General features: G+C 53.6%; 1 protein-coding gene across 1 annotated transcript in view; it reads right to left on the minus strand.

Moving 5' to 3' along the window:
- Positions 1 to 12,589: 12,589 nt before the first annotated feature.
- Positions 12,590 to 18,037, minus strand: part of Mdga1 (MAM domain containing glycosylphosphatidylinositol anchor 1) — a 54,964-nt gene continuing 49,516 nt past the window's right edge. The window contains exons 15-17 of the mRNA XM_050138630.1: positions 16,115 to 16,245; positions 15,855 to 15,963; positions 12,590 to 15,272 (exon numbers count right to left, since the gene is read on the minus strand). Coding sequence (XP_049994587.1) covers positions 15,181 to 15,272; positions 15,855 to 15,963; positions 16,115 to 16,245 — 332 coding nt within the window. The 3' untranslated portion in view covers positions 12,590 to 15,180. The remainder of the gene's footprint in view (positions 15,273 to 15,854; positions 15,964 to 16,114; positions 16,246 to 18,037) is intronic.

Consider the following 18,037-nt stretch of genomic DNA (forward strand, 5'->3'; position numbering starts at 1 on the left):
GAGCATTTGTTCTTTCAAAGGACCCAGGTTCGATTCTCAGCACCCACATGGAGGCTCACCACTACCTTAGACACTGGGCGTGCATGTGGTGCACAGACATGCACGCAAAAAAAGCACTCATGCGCACAAAATAAACCTTAAAAAAGTGGACAGACTTGTTCTGGTCCAAGGTTGGAGAAGGAATACTCCATCAAGGCAGCGGAAATGAGAGGCATCTGATCACACTGTCTGCAGTCAGCAAGAGGAGAGCAAGCAGAAAGTAGAGATCTGTGCCCTGTGCCCCACTTCCTCCAGTGTCTTCCCAAACAGAGCCACCTGCCGAGGACCCAGAGCAGATGGGGGACCACTTGTCTCGAGAGGCCCTGCTCAGCTCCAGCTGCCCTCTGAGTTCTGTGCTCCCAGCTTCAGATCTGGGTGTAGAGTGCCCGGGTTTGGGACCACCCGGCCACCGGGACTTTTTAGTGCCTGCTTCAGTGTGTTGTGTGACAAGATGACAGACACAGTGAGGAAAGGCGGCATCTGTCCCTATGACGAATGGCCACCCTTTAGTCTGTCCTCTTCCTGCACGGGCTCCCCAGGCCAGCTCTGACTCCAGCATCCTTTCTCAGGGATCCCCAATGATCAAGTGCCCAAGGTTGGGTCAGTCGGCATTCTTTCCTGGGAATCTAGCAAAGGCTTAGCTATTTCTTCGTGGAAAGGCTATGAGTGGAGAGGTAGAGAAGAGAGGTGGCTGCCCTGTGTGAGAGAGGGGCCTAGAGATCACACTAATTCAAAAAGTTAGAGGAGCCGAGAAACCCTGTCTCGAAAAAATTAAAAAAAAAAAACCAACAGCAAGAAAGAAGGAAGGAAGGAAGGAAGGAAAGAAAGAAAGAAAGAAAGAAAGAAAGAAAGAAAGAAAGAAAGAAGAAAACAAGCCAGGGAAAGAGTGAGCACCTTCTGGCTTGTGCAGAGCTCTGGGCTCCAGCCCCACCCTTGCTTTGAGCTTTGATTCCTAGAGATCTGAAGTCCTTTCCTTTGTGTTACCTCAGTGGATGTAGTCAGGGTTCGTTCATTTGCTTCCCATTGTACCCTGGCCTGTAAAAATCCAAACCAAGACGGTCCTGTAGCTCCCGTGCCACTACAGGACTGGTCCTTGGGCCGGGAACTAAGCTGAGACTAAAAACACATAGACCAACACAGAGAGAGACAGAGATAGAGACCCGGACACGGGTCATCTTTGATACAAGAATGCCAAATGCCCCCCCTTTATTTGTGTTCAGGAGCAGCCCAATAGGGATCCTTGGCCATGCCCACCCAGCTCTCGGGATCTTTCAGCTGTAGGTCTCATCAGCCTACCATCAGGGTCTCGTGCTCAGGGCAGCTGCGGGCAGGGTCTCGTGCTCAGAGCAGCTGCGGGCAGGGTCTCGTGCTCAGAGCAGCTGCAAGCGAGGTCTCGTGCTCAGAGCAGCTGTGGGCAGGGTCTCGTGCTCAGCAGCTGCGGGCAGGGTCTCGTGCTCAGAGCAGCTGCGGGCAGGGTCTCGTGCTCAGCAGCTGCGGGCAGGGTCTCGTGCCCAGAGCAGCTGTAAGCGAGGTCTCGTGCTCAGAGCAGCTGCAGGCCCGGTCTCGTGCTCAGTTCACTCCAGTAGGCAAAGGGTCAAAGAAAGTCCAGGCCGGGATCTATAGCTCCCAAGCCAGCACCGAGCTTTAGAACAGGGTCATTGTCAACCTCCATCTGGTGATAGCCGGCTTAGATGGAAAAGGATGGGAAAGGAAAGGGGACTTCCTTCTAAGGGCTCATCCCATTTTCCTTTGCCACAAAGAAGTCAATAGAAAGACAGCCCCAAAGAAGGTAATTAGCGATGAAGTTTCCCCACAACAAGGAGCACACCAGGATGAAAGAAGCTGGAGTTAATGGAGAGAGATGGTCAGGGTAACCTCTGGAGAGCAGAGGTCTCCGGAGAACTAGGTCAAAAGGCTCCTCCCCTACCATTGGCCCAAATCCAGTGGCTAGGAGACTCGCAGAGGTGTGAGGGACAGTCAGGGCCACCATTAGGCCTGCAGAGAGGAAAAAGGTTACTGGCTTCCCATCCCACTGGCTAGCATATCAACACATTCTTCAGGCTGCTCAAGGGAAATTGCCTCTCTAATTGGCTCTTCTCTCAAACAAGCTGTAATGAGGCTAAACTTTACTCCCAAGGCGCCTAAACACCCACGGGCATTACGGGATGCCATCTGCAGTCCTTGCCACAGCCAGTGCTCTGGAGATGGGGGTGGGAGGGGTAGAACAAGGCTTACCCAGCATTGTACCGGGAAGCCCAAGAGAGTGTTCTACATCTGAAATATACACAGGAGGTGTTTCGTGCAGGAACCCCAGGCTGAGGGGGATACGGATTGTCCCACGAGGTTCCCAGTCTGAGGATAACATACCTTGTCCTGGTGGGGGGTGGGGGATCCAGGAAGACAGGACTCATTCTGGAGAAGACATGGCCTATCCTCAGGGAACCCCAACTTGGAGAAGACACATCCTCAATCTGAAGGAGATATGGCCTTAGGGAGTCCCAGGCTGAGAGGGTAACATACCAGGGGGACATGGCTAATCCTCAGGGAGCTGCAGTATGAGGGAGACACGGTTTGATCTCAGCACACCCTGGCTAGTGGGAGGAAGATACACCTCTGCAATCTCCCATCCTGGATTTGGAGTCTTCCCTCAGCTATAAAGAGTCCCGAGGATTTTGAAGACGCAAACTACTCCCCTGAATCACTTACCCGTTAGCAAGTGTCTTTTGATCCTTACTCTTCGGCCTGCTGTGTTTCCAAAATTGGATTGGAGATTGATCTCGAGGAAGAACCGTGGTCTCCACTGAGTGAGTCAGAAGCCACAATCTGGGGTTCCTTAGAGTCTGCGGCACACGCAGGGGCAGAGCAGAGCTCCTAGCCATTCTCCTAGAGTCTAGACCCTTGACCCCAGCATCTTCAGGATGCAGGAAGTTGGAGGGCATGTGGCTGGCACAGCGTGGAGGCCGCCTGGCACAGCAGCGAGCATGGCATACGTCACTGGGTCCCAGGACAGACCCTTCCCAGCTCCAACCTATTTCCTTCTCCAGGAACAAGCGTCCAGGGCAAGGTCAATGACCTTTGGGATCCAGGCTCCCTCATACTCGACAGAGGGCCTGCTGCCCCTGGGACTTCATGAAGGCAGCTCTCCCCCGGTTGGAACTCCTGCAGTTCATTTTCACCAAGGCCTACTGTCTCAGACCCCAGCCGAATCTCTGGCTGCTCCTCCTCTCTATTCTGGTGCTGCTGGTATGAGCCGGATGCCCAGCCCTGGGCCCCACAGAGCTCAGCCTGCTTTGTGCAATGCTCCCCCTACGCTGGCTGCTCTGGCCCATACCATCCCCCTACCCCACCCCAGGCCAAGTCAACTGAAGTCCTGTGTCCTGGTCTTACAGCTCCTGCCCTCCTCCCAGTGTGGGTGGGGCCCAATTCAAGGGGTGAGCAAGGGAAGAAGGAGGAGGTCAATTAGATCTCACCTAGGCCTGGATTGTGGGGATCTGCAACAGAGGGTGGAGACAACAGGCTCAGCCATACCAATAGAAACAGACATGCATGTTGGGGTTCTCCTTGACCTTTTGCAGCCGTCCTGTTGTGGAATATTTGTTTAAGATGTATTACATTCATTTGTGCTGTGGAACATTTGTTTAATGATGCAGAGATGTGTTGCATTCTTTTATGTTGCATTTGTTTCACTCTGTGCAACTGTGTTACTTTGCCTGTCTGAAACACCTGATTGGTCTAATAAAGAGCTTGAATGGCCAATAGCAAGGCAGGAGAGGAATAGGCTCCCAGGCAGAGAGAAGAGAGAGAGAGAGAGAGAGAGAGAGAGAGAGAGAGAGAGAGAGAGAGGAGGGAGGAGCAAGGGAAGGAGAGGAGGAGACCACGGAGTAAGAAAGAGAAACAGGATAATTTAAGTTAGAAAAGTTGGCTAGAAACAAGCCAAGCTAAGGCTGGGCATCTATTAGTAAGAACAAGTCTCCATATATATATTTGGGAACTGGGTGACAGGCCCCCAAAGAGTTAAAAAACACACACACAACAACCACAACAAAACCTACAGTGTCTTTTCTCTTTCTCAGCACTCCGTGGGAATGCCCCACTCTCTACTTTCATTGGTCATCTGAACAGGAAGAATCTTTATTCCCTGGGCTCAAACCTCCGCTATCTTTTCCTAATTCACAGGACACTGGGCCTCGAGGGTCCAGCTCAGTCATCTTCACACCAGACAAGTCACTCCCTCGGGGTTCAGTCTTAGTCCTGGCCTCCTCTCTTCTGCCTTCCTTCAGGAAATCCAGATGCCCTCTCTGACCCCTTGTGGTAGAGGCCGTGGTGGCCGGCAACACTCACTGTCCGTGCAGTCACCGAGCCTGCTTTGTATAGGGTGGGCAGGCTGAGAGGCTAGCAGCCTTTCTTCCCCAGCTATGGTGGGAGTTTGACCGAATATAATAGTGGCCGAGCTACATAATGATATGAGATTGATAAAAAAAAAATTAAAAAATAAAAGAACTCCTACCAGGCATAAGACAAAACAAATGTGTGTGGAAACCTGGAACATTCTGGAAATATCTCCACCCCCTCCTAAAACCTGCTGTTGTGTGAGTGTCCCTGGGGAGATGCGGACAGACGTCTGTTCACTCCAGTGAGGACACAGCCCACAGACCAAAGAAACGGTCCCACCCGCATCTAATGCGGTAGACAGAGTTGATTGGAACATGGCTGGCTGACAAACCTCTGAGAAGCTCGCCCCAGCAGGTGACAGCTCACAAGAGCTCCCTGTCCCGCTGGAGAGTCCTCCCTCCCCAGTGCTGCCTGCCTTATGTGCCGCAGATGAGGTCTCATGGGCAGTACCACTTTTTCCCTGAGTTCTTTCAGCTTTTTTGTGAGTCTCAGGAACCCTCCCTCTTCACCTTTCTGTCGCGCACGAATAGATGCCCAGGACCTGCTGTCCCCACCTGCTCCTCCTCCCCGGACTGGAGACAAGTTCCCAAAGAGCTCTCCATCCCTCCTCAGACTTCCCTCCAGACGCCCTCCCCACCCCCACCCTGCACATTCCATCAGCAAGCACTGTGATTTCCATTTCTCTCCCTTCAGGGAGCCCCGGACATGGGCTTCTATTACATTCACAGCCTGTTTCCTTGGGCCTGAAGTTGTCCAGGGAATGATGGGCAGGTGGTGGGACGAGAAGCCTGACCCAGGATCCAAGCCCGGCCCTACAGCCCTGCAACCTCTCTGCAAACCGCCCTGCTAGCTGAGTCCTGTCTGTAGAGTGGGCACAATTCAGCCTCCCAGGGAAAGCACAATGGTGGGGTCTTCCTCCCCAGGCATCTGGTCCAGAGTAGCAGCTGACTGATCCTTACCTCTTATTCCTGCCTTTTGGAGCTAAGGGCTTTGGTACCCTTCAGCCAAAAGAGAGAGAGCACAAGGAGGCTTCAGTGAGGTGCACAGGGCACAGGAGCCCGACCGATCACATTGTCTTCCTCCCCAGGCCCCAGACCTCAGTCTCCCTTCTGGGGCCTCGACTCTGGGAGAGGAGACCAGAGGCTGATGGGGAAGATGAAGAGTAGGGAAAGGGTAGGAGCTGCAACCCACACACCACTCCTTCCCAGACCTCTTCTCCTCTGATGGCAGCCACCACCAACCCAGGGCATTAAATTACTCACTTGCCTTAGAGCAAATTATAGTGGAAAGGGCATGCAATACACTCGCCCGCGTGCATGCATACATGCACATGCACACTTTTGCGGTCCCTCTGTGTCTCATACACACGTGTACGCCACTTTGGACAGAACACTACATGTTAGTATTTCTCCCTGGAATTTGGGAATTTTCTTTGAGGTTTCTCTTACTTGGTTCAAGGGGGTTTATGAGATGGCTCAGAGAGTAAAAGTGCTTGCCACCATGCATGATGTCCTGAGTTCAATCCCCAGGTCCTCCTATATGAGAGGAGAGACTGTCACCCTAGAGGTGTCCTCTGATCTACACATGCGTGTTGTGACCATCTGTATACATACAGACAATTCATTAGCTAATTAATTAAAAACCTGGCTCAATATCCTTACTTCCTGTCCCTGGTCGGCTCCTCCTACTCCTCCTGTCTCCCCTTCCACTTGTATGAGTATTTTTCTTTGAATAAACCAGCAAGGAAAGACCCCCAAGTTCAAAGCCCCTTCCCAAACTCTGAGATGTCTAAGCTATGGAACTCATAGGAAGAACAGAAGGTGACCTTTACTTTTCATCTATAGTCCTTGATGACGTGTGCCTTCTGTTCTCTCAAGAAAATAAGGCTTTCTTCTTGGTTATTAAAAATCATACACATTTATGTAGAGATATTCAAATAGTGCGGAAGGCCTGGGGTGGCTCAGAGTCTCTGAATTTTCACTATTGTAATCACCAATCTTCCCATCCCAGGGGAGAATCTCAGGGGGCACACATGAACTCGCACACACATGCATGCATGCACACACACACACACATGCACACAACACTTCGGGTACATTTTTACAAACATGAGAGAGTAGCTGGGGAGATGGCTGAGTTCTTGTTCTGCAGCCATGCAGACATGGATTCCCTCCCCAGCCTAGGGTGGTGGGGTGAGTCTGTGACCCTCTCCCTGGGGAGGCAGAGACAGAGGACCTCTCAGCTCTCTGGTCATACAGCCTCATTCCTGGGCAGGCTCCAAGCCAGCAAGAGACCCTGTCTTACAACGACAAAAAGGTGATCAGTGCATGAGGAATGACACCCAAGGCTGTCCTCTGGCCTCGCATGTACACCAGCCCATGTGTAAGCACAGATGTGTGCACCTGCACACACATGAACACATTTACACACATGCAAGAAGTAGCAACGGGCACGCTGTTTTCCAGTTGGCCATTCTCTCTCATACATTGTGCACACTTCTGACCAGCATAGGAAGCACCCACTGCACGGATGCTGTACCTCAGCCTGCCCCATTCACGTTCAACTCTGTTCTCCCTGCGTCTCAGGTGAGAGTGAGTAGGTGGATGGCCGTGGGGGATGGGAGCGGATAGGAGAGTGGACCCTGCTCGGTGCAGCTTCGGCAAAGGGTGAGGCTCCTAAGTGCAGAATCCATGCCGGCCGGCCGCCCTCACCCCCGCCCCCGTCTTTAGAGGAGACCTGAACAGCCAGAGTCCATGCCATGATGGACTCAGGGACTTGCATCTGAGGGAGCGGCCAAATTGACCTCAGAGCAGAAAGCCATGCTGGGGGCCGTCAGGCTGCATGCCCAGGAAAGATGGATCTAAGCTGGAGGCGCGCGAGAAGCTGGCTGGAGGGAGGCCTCTGCCTGGGTTTGGGGTGACTTCAAGGAGAAGTGTGTCGGCTTTTTCCTTGGATTTATTTTTACCCAGCCTCTTTCTAAAAAAGGTGTTAGCGGAGCTCTCAACAAAGGACATACGCAAAAAAGGTCAGGCGCTGGAAAAAGAGAAGCAGGAGTAGGGACAGTTCCATCAGCAGCAGAAGCTGGAGCCCAAGCCCCTGGGAAAGGACTCAGCTCCCCCCAACACACCTCCCCTCTCCCCCACTTGCGCCTGGGGAGGAGCTGGTTAGCAAGATATGACAATCCCCGGGAGGGAACGCGCCAGAGCATCAGGCTGAGGAGGAACGCCATACCGAAAGCCAAACTTCTGGGTGTCTCTCCAGACCCTTCCCCTCCGGAATTTTATGAACCTTGGGAACCACCTCACCTTTCTGAACCTGGCAGGCCTTATCTGCAATACAGAACTAAAACAGTTGAGTAGATCATGTGGCACGGTCCTCAGAACTAGAACATTCTTTCCAGGAAGGATGGGGAGACCCACGAGGTTCAGGAGGAAAGGGAGGGCGCGTGTATGGGAAAGCTGAAACTTGGAAGATTCTCCACGGCTGTCCCCAGCTTTAGGGAAACAGCACAACCACAGGGGGAGACTACCCAGCGGCTGCAGGGGGAGATTTTCTTGGACTGTGAAGCTGCCCGCACACTGTGCCGAGAGTTCCCAGGTGGCAACTTTCTTGAGTCATCACCAGTTTCGGGGTGAGCATTTCGGTGATGCAGCTGCTTTTGAGTCATGCCTGCTCCTCTGAGTAACCTCTCACCCACGCTCCTCCTCCCCCCCAAAACAAACAAACAGAAACCCCATTCCTTCACCAAATTGGGTTTTATACCTTTGTTTCTTTGGTCTGTCATGGATTCCCTTTCTGAGGTGAACAGATGTGTGTGTATGTCGCCCTTCCCCAGAAGTCTCTCACTCAACAGTTAGCATGAGCCAACAGGGCTGTGCTTCAAGTGACCTCACCCGCCTGGATCCTGGTATTGAGACTTGCTGGGCCTTGGCCAAGGTCAGCTGGAAGACGTTCACAGTGCACACACCACACAACAGTGACCCTGGAATGGATGGCCACTTTAGGAAGGGTGGACAAGAAAGGATTTATGAGATCCACCTGCCCCCTGCCTTTTTAAGAAGGTCTACCCAAGAGCTCTCTAAAAATGGTAGCCCCCCCCATGTTAGCCATGCTGTACACCCATGACCCCTTTCTTTAGCCTGTTGATTAGATCAGAGGTGGCACATGTCAGCCAGCAGCTAGTCAACAGGTTGCTCAACAGAGCGTGTGTGTGTGGGGGGGCGGATGTAAAACAGCAGGCAGCCAGCAGCCATTTCTCTTGAGAGGTTGAGTCACTGGGTGCTGTTAGATGCCAGGAAGCTCGCTCGTGTGTGAGGGGGAAATGGAGCGGAGGTCCTGGTACCTGGTTGGCTCCAGTCTGAGGGAGCTGACATGAGTCAGGAGAGGAACTGTGTGGGTGGGTTATGCTCAGAGGGGGATGTGATGGAGTACGGATGACGAAACACACAGGCCAGATTAACTCTTGCGCTTGTAACAAGCGAGCGAGCCCCTACCTCAGGAGCATCACGTTCTATTCCATGACGAGCTGGTCAGAAATTCAGGCAGATGTGTCCCTAACTGCATCCTCTGGAGTGATAGTCTTGGAGTCCAAGAAGCCGCCACTCCCGCATCACCTGGTACTTTGGCAGAAATGGTTGGCAGGCCAGTCCCAGCTGGGATGGTTGGGGTGGGAGGCATGGGGACTCCATGCCTCCTGGTAGCCTCAGGAGAGTTGGGTACATGGTGGCTCGGGGACAGGACATTCCAAGATACCCAAGCTGAAGCAGCTTTGAAAGTCACATTCAGTTGTACAAAAGAATTGCTAAGACCAGTGCAGACTGGAGGGGAGGGAGTCAGACCCTGCCTCCACTGGAAGTGTGAGGAGGGATTCTGACCATCTTTACCTCACCACAGGAGCCAGAAGTTTCTATAGCCAATGGCCTCAACTCTCAGTTCTACCTGGGCTTTAGCACAGGACACCTTCTCTGTCACAACCCAACTTATGTGGGCATTTCAGTGTCTGGCACTCTTGATCTGTATGTGTGCTTGTGTGTGTGTGCGCGTCTGTGCGTGTGCGTGTGTGTGTGTGTGTGTGTGTGTGTGAGACTCTCAGGAGAGTTTGCATCGTCTAGCTCCTTGTGAGTCTCCAGCCAGGTGTGTTCACAAGAAGGCATCTATGGTGAGCACTGATACAGCTCCAGAGAGGCGGAGAGTCCTTAGCTTGTTGTCTTGTGAGGCCTCAGTTTCCCTGTGTGAAACATGGGCCTGGCGACTCTACCCACCCCAGCCATTGCAAATAACTAACAAGACAGACTCTTTTCACTGCTTGCCTGGTCTCACTACAGCCCTTATCATGACACCCCTCCAGATGTGGACATTCATGACACCCCTCCAGATGTGGACATTCATGACACCCCTCCAGATGTGGACATTCATGACACCCCTCCAGATGTGGACATTCACTCACGGCAGTATGGGTTTTGCTCGCCACTGCCTGTCCTGTGACCTCAGCAAGCCTCTTCTCCTGAGGAGAACAGAGGGAGAAGCTGACGGGACTGACAGACCTCGCAGCTCTGCTGTCCTAGAACAATAGGAAAAGCTACTGTGATGATCTGGGGCAAGTGTTCTATCGCAGAGCTATATTCCAGCATTAAAAAATTATTTTTAATTACATGCATGTGTGTCTATGTGTGGGTATATGCACATGTGAGTGCAGGTGCCTGCAGAGTCCAGGAGAGGGCACCAGATCCTTTGGAGCTAGAGTTCCAGGTGGTTTATCAGCCACCCCAGGTTTGGGACCTGAACCTGCATCTTTGACAAGAACTATGTGAAGTCTTGCATCTGAACCTTCACTCCACAATCCCCCAACACATGCTATTTTTAAAAACATTTTATTTTAAGACAAGGTCTCACTAAATTGCCAAGGTTGGCCATGAACTCATTCTGATGTAGCCCATACTGGCCTCAAGCTCAGGATCTACTGCTTCAGCTTCCCATGTTCTGGGATCGCAAACTGTTCCACACTTCACAAATACTTCTTTTAAAAAGGTATGTCTTCCCTGAAGCCCCAAACCCAAACTCTTTGACAGCCTTCTGCTTCCATGATACACTTCCTGGTGACGGTCTGAGCTCCGTGTCTGTCTCTCCCACTAGTTGGACGCAGTGTTTGTCTCTGCAGCAAATGACCAGAATAAGGATTCGCTGTGGGCAGACAGCACACGGTGTCCTCTGTCTAGGGAACAGTGACAGGTGGCAAAGAGAGGAAAGACTGCCCCTGCCCATCCAATCCCCCTGCTCTCCCTCCCTGAAGCCCAACACACGCAGGCTGGCCCTGAGTTCTAGAACACTGCGTCTTTATTGATTGAAACAATCGCGGCCGCGACTAGAGGTTACATTTTGGGGTTTGTGGAAGAGAGAAAGATGGGCGACGGGGAACAGAGGCTGAGTGGAGACAGAGCAAGGCAAAGGGGTGAGGCAGGGTCGTGAGACCAAAGACGACCCCAAGGCATGTCACCCGTGAATGGGGGGGTCTCCTGTTGTGCTTTTACCTCAGTGGCAGGATGGGCGGGGCAGACGTGGACCTGGGAATCTGAGGAAGGGCTGACTTTCCTCGCATCTGTGAGGCCCCAGGGCTGGAACAGTCCTCTCTTTCCTGTCCCTTATGGGCTGGGGATAAGGGCTTGATGAGCAGGAAAGGGGTGGTGCTTGGGGATGTCCTAGGGCATTCCACCTCCTGCCCAACTGGGCTGAGATGGGGGGGGGTGAGGTGTTTGGGTAGAGGGTAGGAAGCTGCAAGGAGAGGGAGAGCATTTCTAAGAGGGCCCCTGGGCAATGAAGGCAGGCCACACATGGAAGGGAGAGGGATGGGGATGGGCAGGTGCCTTCTCTCTGAACCTCAGTTTTCTCACCTGTACAATGGGCACACCAGGTGAGATGCCTCTCAGATCCCTTCCAGTGCTAAAGGTCAAGAGATCTCCAGAAAAGAGTGGTCCTTCTGCCCATACACACACAGACACACAGAGATACACACACACACGCACGCACATGTACACACACACACACGCACATGTACACACACACGCACGCACATGTACACACACACACACACACACACACACACACACACACACACACACACACAGCACTGACAGGACAGAAAGCAGCCAAAATCTAAGCTCAGCCAATAGCCCGTAGGAACTCTCTAGTACAGGTTCATGCATCACACTCCTAGGCTGTTCCCTGGAAACCCACCCTTCCTGCCCCATGGAGCTGTCCAAGCAGAGGAAAACCCAAGGATACTGCACATCCTCCGCAGCCTTCCTGGTCTTGGGGAGGACGTCAGGAGGATGAGGACGCTGGCATCTGCCAGCCTTGGCTGCCAGCCCAGCCTCCTGTGCAGACAGCAGCGGGCAGTGGGGAAACAGAGTCTCCTCTGTCTGCAGCCTGTGGGAGGAGCAGTGGCGGAAGCCAATGTTGACAGAGAATGACAGCTTCCATGTGGTACCCATGCTGTCCACGGGCTGGGAGTGACTGTGGCCTGGGAGATGGTTTCTCGCTTCAAAAATCCTCACGACACCTGTCGCATGTGTGACAGGCCCAGCAGCACTGAAGGCACCCAGAGAAGGGTCCGTTCCGCTCAGTCGCCTGTAGCTAGTCAGTCAGGTAAGAGGTTCCCGGGAGCAGAGGCCAGTGGGACGATGCCCCCAGGGCTGTAGCACTAGGCTTCCAAGGCTTGTGCCATCCCTGCCCTCTCTGTTCCAGCTTCTGCATTTGTGCCATGAAAGACCGGCTTGTCTGAGGCTCACCCTGGCTCTGCTAGCCTGAACAGGTACTCTCAGAGAACAGGAGAAAGAGTGAACGAGAAAGGACCGAGGGGAGGAATGTGCCAGGAGCAGGCTTGGTCTTCGGGTGAATGGTGCATCCCCGCACCCCGGGAGCTTGCCTGTGGTGTAGTCCCAGGGGCAGGGTGGTCAAGCTGAGACTCCCCATCGGTTGCTATTCAGTCCCTTATCCCTTTCTCCCCCAGACACTAATCTGCAGGGGCTGGGGTAAAAGGGCCCCAAACCCCTGAGAAATGACTCTGGGATCCTTGTTTTAAGGCCACAACTTTCCTCAGTTCCCTCAACACAGAGGGTGAGGCTGCCACCGAAGAGATAGGCCAGATCCCGTCAGCCAACACAGAGGGTGAGGCTGCCACCGAAGAGATAGGCCAGATCCCGTCAGCCTGGTCTCCTGGGGTGGTCGCAGGCCACCTATCCCAACACTGACCCATAGGACATACAGGAAAGCAGATTCACAGGCACCGCGTGCACAAAGCTCCTACCCTACAGTTACACTGCGGCGCTCAGCCTTGCGCACACCTGAGCACTTCCAACACACACACCTGACACCACAAGCCCTGCACGCCACGGCTCACACAGACGTGCACACCCCAGCCTTACCCACTTGCACAAGAGGGTAGGTTTCTTAGCAGACAGGCTTTGTAATCTCAGGCCACACACCCTCAGACATGGCTGCTCTCACCATAGGGAAGATTCTGGAATATGGGAATGCATACTATGCATTCATGTATCCCGGCTCTGAGATATAGAGCAGTCAGGACAATGGGTAGATGTGGGGGAGCAGGCTTAGGGTGGGGTGGGAACCTCAAGGAGGAAGGAGTGGAGCTGTTTCTCCAGGATGGCCCTGGAGTTGAGAGGATCCGAGCTTCCCGTCTCGGGTTATGCTAAGATACTTCTCAATGTTCCTAATACCAGGCTGCATTCCGACACCATTGAATCACACCCCCACCCCCGGGCTGAGGCCCAAGCACTTGTACTTGTGAAAGACCCTGGAGGTCAGTTCTAAAGCCAGGGCAAGGGACCACTGGATTGTGGGATCCATTCAACCTGGTTTCCACCCTAGTCTCCCTTACACCAGCAAGAATGGAGGAGGGGCTCAGAGAGGGAGGGGCTCACAGTCTAGATAGGGGCAACAGACTCCGCACAGATGGGACAATTAAGGAGCAATACCAGGCAGATGCCATGGAAGCGTGTTCTGGAAGCCAGAGCAACTCACTTCAGACAGAGGCCTCAAAGGGGCCAGGAAGGCAGACACGCTGCTCAGGTACCAGAAGGTACAGCTGTAGCCTGGCCTGGCAACCCAGCAGCCATTATGATGCTGATGACGGGGGCTGGGCAGCAAGGGTCCTGATCCTCAGTGTGCATCCTGGTGCCACGGTGCTGCTGGGAGGCAGGGGCGGGGGTTTCCAGCCTCTTCTCTGCAACTGTTCCCCCAGAATGCACAAGGAAGAGCCCTGTGCCGTGCCTCCAGGAAAGGGGCTAGCCTTCAATAGGGTCGTCTCTAAGTCCTTTGTCACCACAGGAGATGCAAGATTTAGGCTGGAGCAGGCAGTCTGAGATTGCAAATAGGGCCAGCACCCACAAACACACAGCGTCATTAAGATGAAAAATGCACACTGTCAGTCACCCACAGAGACTGGGCTTGAACCCAGCCTCATATTCCTGTACACGCCTGTCCAGAGTTGTGCACAGTGCTACACAGACACGGATGGGCACACACACTCTTACACACGCAGAGACACGCATGCAGACACACTTGGACACAGACACACAGTCACACCACATGCACGGGTACATAGACTCATTGCAGAAAGGGCTAGGATTCCCCTCTCCCATAGAAACTAGGTAAGGGGTAAAGGGAACCCAAGAGGAAAGTCCTAGATCCTATCCCATCAATTTCAAGTTCCAAGGACAAAGTGCTCTTCCCAGCTCACAGGGAACAAGGAGACACAGCCACCACCTCCATCCATCACCCCCTTGCTCCACAGCTGACTGGACAGCGTTCTGTCCTCTCCGCGGCCCCCTCCTTCCAAACCCATCCCCCCCCAGGAGACTATATACCTAAGAAACAGGGGCCCCACTCTGTTTATGAGTTCACTGTTCTCTGTGGGAACATGGAATCACAGAAGCCAAGCCCCACCCGGGAAACTGGCATGGGCACTTTTCGTATCACCAGCTTCCCTGGAAGTCCCAAGCTGGCACCATCTGAACTGGGGAAGGATGGGGGAGCCGTCCTCACGCTGCCCACCCCTAAGTCCTGTGGTGGGGTCCCTTCCAAGTGGGCACAGTGGGGGGGGGCGGAATATGACATCTCAGGGACAGGCAAGGGGATCTGAGTTGACCGGCGCCTCAACCATCCAGCCTGTCGCCACGCTCTGGGGACAGTTGCCTGCAGCAGGTGCTGAACGAGGGACAGAGAGCTCACAGAGTCCCGCCTGGCCTGCCTGTGAGCCCTGGGACCTCCAGACACACAAGCCTGATGGGTCTGCCCACACCTGGCTCCCTCTGCCAAGCCTCTGGGCTGGAGTTCGGCCTTGAATCGGGGGACGGGGCAAGGTCAGAAACAGCGCAGTGCAGCCAGACCGAGGCCAGTGTCACACCGAGGTCCTTGGAGGTGCCGGACATCGTTCGGCTAAGTCTCTTGTCTCCGTAGTAAAGAAGGTGCTGGCAGGTTGGCTAGAAACTTGTGCTTTAATATATCTGTGTGTGTGAGCGTGAGTGTGTGAGTGTGTGCGTGTGTTGAACAACCATCAGAGCCTGGCCCGGCCACTGTCCGTGTTCTCCGCTCATCCTTGTAGCCAATGAAGGCCCCCTCCCTGGCGGGCCAGCCCCGCCCCTGGGCACCCCGGCTGGCAGGGGTCAGTCTTTGGTACGATGTGGACACTTTGGTGTGCCGGGGCGGGGTGGGGTGGGGGCCAGACAGCTCTCATCATCTCTGCAATGCCAAGAGGAAGATAGCCAGAGGTCTCCAAAGCTGCAGGCTGGGCAGGCCGGGGGCTCCGTTGCCTGGCATTACCACCACTGTGACACAAGACAGAGAAGAACCAGGCCAGAGCTCCGGTTAGTTCCAGCAGGGGCAGGGAGGGACAGAGGGCTAGACCATGAGAGGCCTCATGATTCTACTTCTTCCCTTCAGGGGGTGAAGGAAGCCTGAAGGTAGGAGGAGCTCACACAGTTCCCATAGACACATTCGTGGGGGTTAACTCAGTGTGCTTCTGTTCATGCTCACTAACACACAGAGCAAAGGACTTGACCTCAGTGGGTCTCAGTTTTTTACCTACAAAATGGGTCTAATAGTATTTGATATCCCGGGGAGCTGCCAGGAGCAATAAGCGAAGCCTGTTATTGATGCTTTCTGTCCTGCTCAGTCCACGGGAGCTATTGGTATTGGAGACACCTGGGCCATGGGTACAGACTACAGACAAGTCAGCAAGCTTAGGGGAGGCAGGGCCGGCAGCCCCTGTCAGTTCTCCATTTTCCTCACAGCCTGACTCAGTGTGGTGCCCAAGTGGGTACTCATGAACGTTCCTGTCACCCAGGCACCCCTAAATCCCTCCCTAGCAGCCCCCGCCCCACATCCCCATCCCACTTCAAGTCACATACCTTTATTGGGATCCATCTGCCTCCGGGGGCACTCTCCCTTCTTCAGAGTGACATCATCTATGGCAATATCCCCCAGGTAGCCCGAGCCTCGAACCCCCTCAAAAATAATCTGGGGTGGGGTCAGAGAGTGGGGGAAGGGTTGGGGAAGTTGGGCCTGGCAGCAGAGCTTCCCCACCCCTCCACCTCAGGCTACCTGGAAGTCCCCATCCCCTGTCTTAACCCCCCAGGAACCTGCACGGGACCTTCGCCAAGCCACTCACCTGGAAGGGCCCACTGGGGTTGATGGGCACATGGGCCTGCTGCCACACGTTGCCCTTGTTGCCACTGAGGGACCAGGCATGTGTATCTAGAGCGCCTTTGTTCCTGGACCGCACCAGAAGGTTGAGGGAGCCTGTGGCAGGAGAAGAGAGAGCATGGTGAGGTTGGCAATGACATCCTGGCTTCCATGTCTCCCCTAAGCCAGCCTCTCCCTCCCTCACCAATGCCCACAGCGCTACCCTGCATAATGGAGCCCGTTCCTGTGCCCAGACCAGCCTGCAGAGTTCCTTTTCTCCTTTCTCTTCCGTGTAATCAATGAATCAGGCCTGGAGTGTGTATGTGCAGGTGCGCGCGCTCACACACACACACACACACACACACACACACACACACACACACACACGTACACACTGCCATCCCCATCCAGGAGGGAAACCATCCCAGAACAGGCACCCCCCTCACCTCATCTTAGACAAGATTCTCAGAGCACAAGTACACACCTAGACGGAACATGGTTACTGGGGTGAAGAAAGGGACTTACTATTTTTAATTTATTGTAGAGTTTTAAAAATTATATATAGAGATTTATTGTGTGTGTGTTTGTGTGCATGTGTGTGTGTATGCGTGTGCATGTGCATGTGTGTGCAGGCCAGAGGTCAACATTAGGCATCTTCCTAGCATCTTTTTGTACACTGACCCTGGAGCTCACTGATTGACAGCTGGCTTGGTAGCAAGCCTCTGGGATTTGCCCGTCTTGCCCCCCACCTCTCCAGTCCCGTCAGGTTACAGTTGTACACCGCCACTCAGCTTTCTCATGGGTGCCGCGGATTTGAACTCAGGTCCTCATGCTTGAGCAGTGAATACTTTACCCACTGAGCCATCTCCCCAGCTCCTTATTTGGATGTCTTACACACTGGGTAAATGTAGCCTTCTGAGCCACGCTCTCTCTAATACTAATGCTAGGACAAAGTGAAAACACAACACTGCAACACAGAATGAGTTTATTTAGACATAAACGAGGACTGCATGGCTATGGTGAGATTCAGAGCTAGCTGGGGTGCTGACCCATCTGTTGCAGCCTTGGGGATCTGCGATCCCAGGAGTGCTGGGGGCACTCGGACAGCAGTGGGTTGCAGTGTCCTGAAGGCCACACAGGTGCCAACAGTGTCCCCTGGACGTCTCTCTTTCAACCTTTCTCGACCACTCCCATGGCACAAGAGACCTGGCTCTGCAGGAAAGGGAAATCCATCTTCAGAGGCACTTGGTGGCTGGCATTTCCGTGGCATTGCTCACAAAGCTGAACCATCTGTGATGCCAGAGAGACCGACACCTCCCTCCCCACACTGCGGGGAGAGTCACCAAATGTTACCTGCCTTGGATGAAAGGAGTTGGCTGGGACCAAGGAGAGCTGACGAGACACAAAGTTTAGGGACAGCTGGTACCCAAAGCTGCCAGGCACAGTGAGTGTGGGGTGGGGGTGGGGGGCTACATAGCAAAGCTAGACCTGGGGGACATGCTAAAGGCTCTCGAGGCTGACAAGACCTCATCCCTTAGGCATGGGCCCCTAAAGGACAGCTGCTTGTACCAGCAGAACAGGAAATGGCTACCCTGGCTTCAGCAAGGCCCAGACCCAACGTTTTTCAGGGTCCTTACAAGTCATCAACTGCAGAACAATTTTGAGTTTAGCTTGGGCTACATAAAACCCTGTCTCAAAAACAATCTTTTCAAAAGATTGATTCATTTTTATTTTGTGTGTATGAGTGTTGACCTGCATACATGCATGTGCACCACACATGCATCTCCCAACAGAGTCAGAACAGGGTTTCAGATGCCCCCAAACAGGAGTCTCAGGGTGCTCTTCAAGAAGAGCCAATATTTTAACTGTGACATCATCTCTTTAGTGGAATCAGTGAGCTTGAGGGTCA

This window comes from Alexandromys fortis, unplaced genomic scaffold (genome assembly GCF_014885135.2).
Source record: "Alexandromys fortis isolate MF-2015 unplaced genomic scaffold, M_Fortis_MF-2015_v1.1 scaffold_9, whole genome shotgun sequence".
Classification (NCBI taxonomy): domain Eukaryota; kingdom Metazoa; phylum Chordata; class Mammalia; order Rodentia; family Cricetidae; genus Alexandromys; species Alexandromys fortis.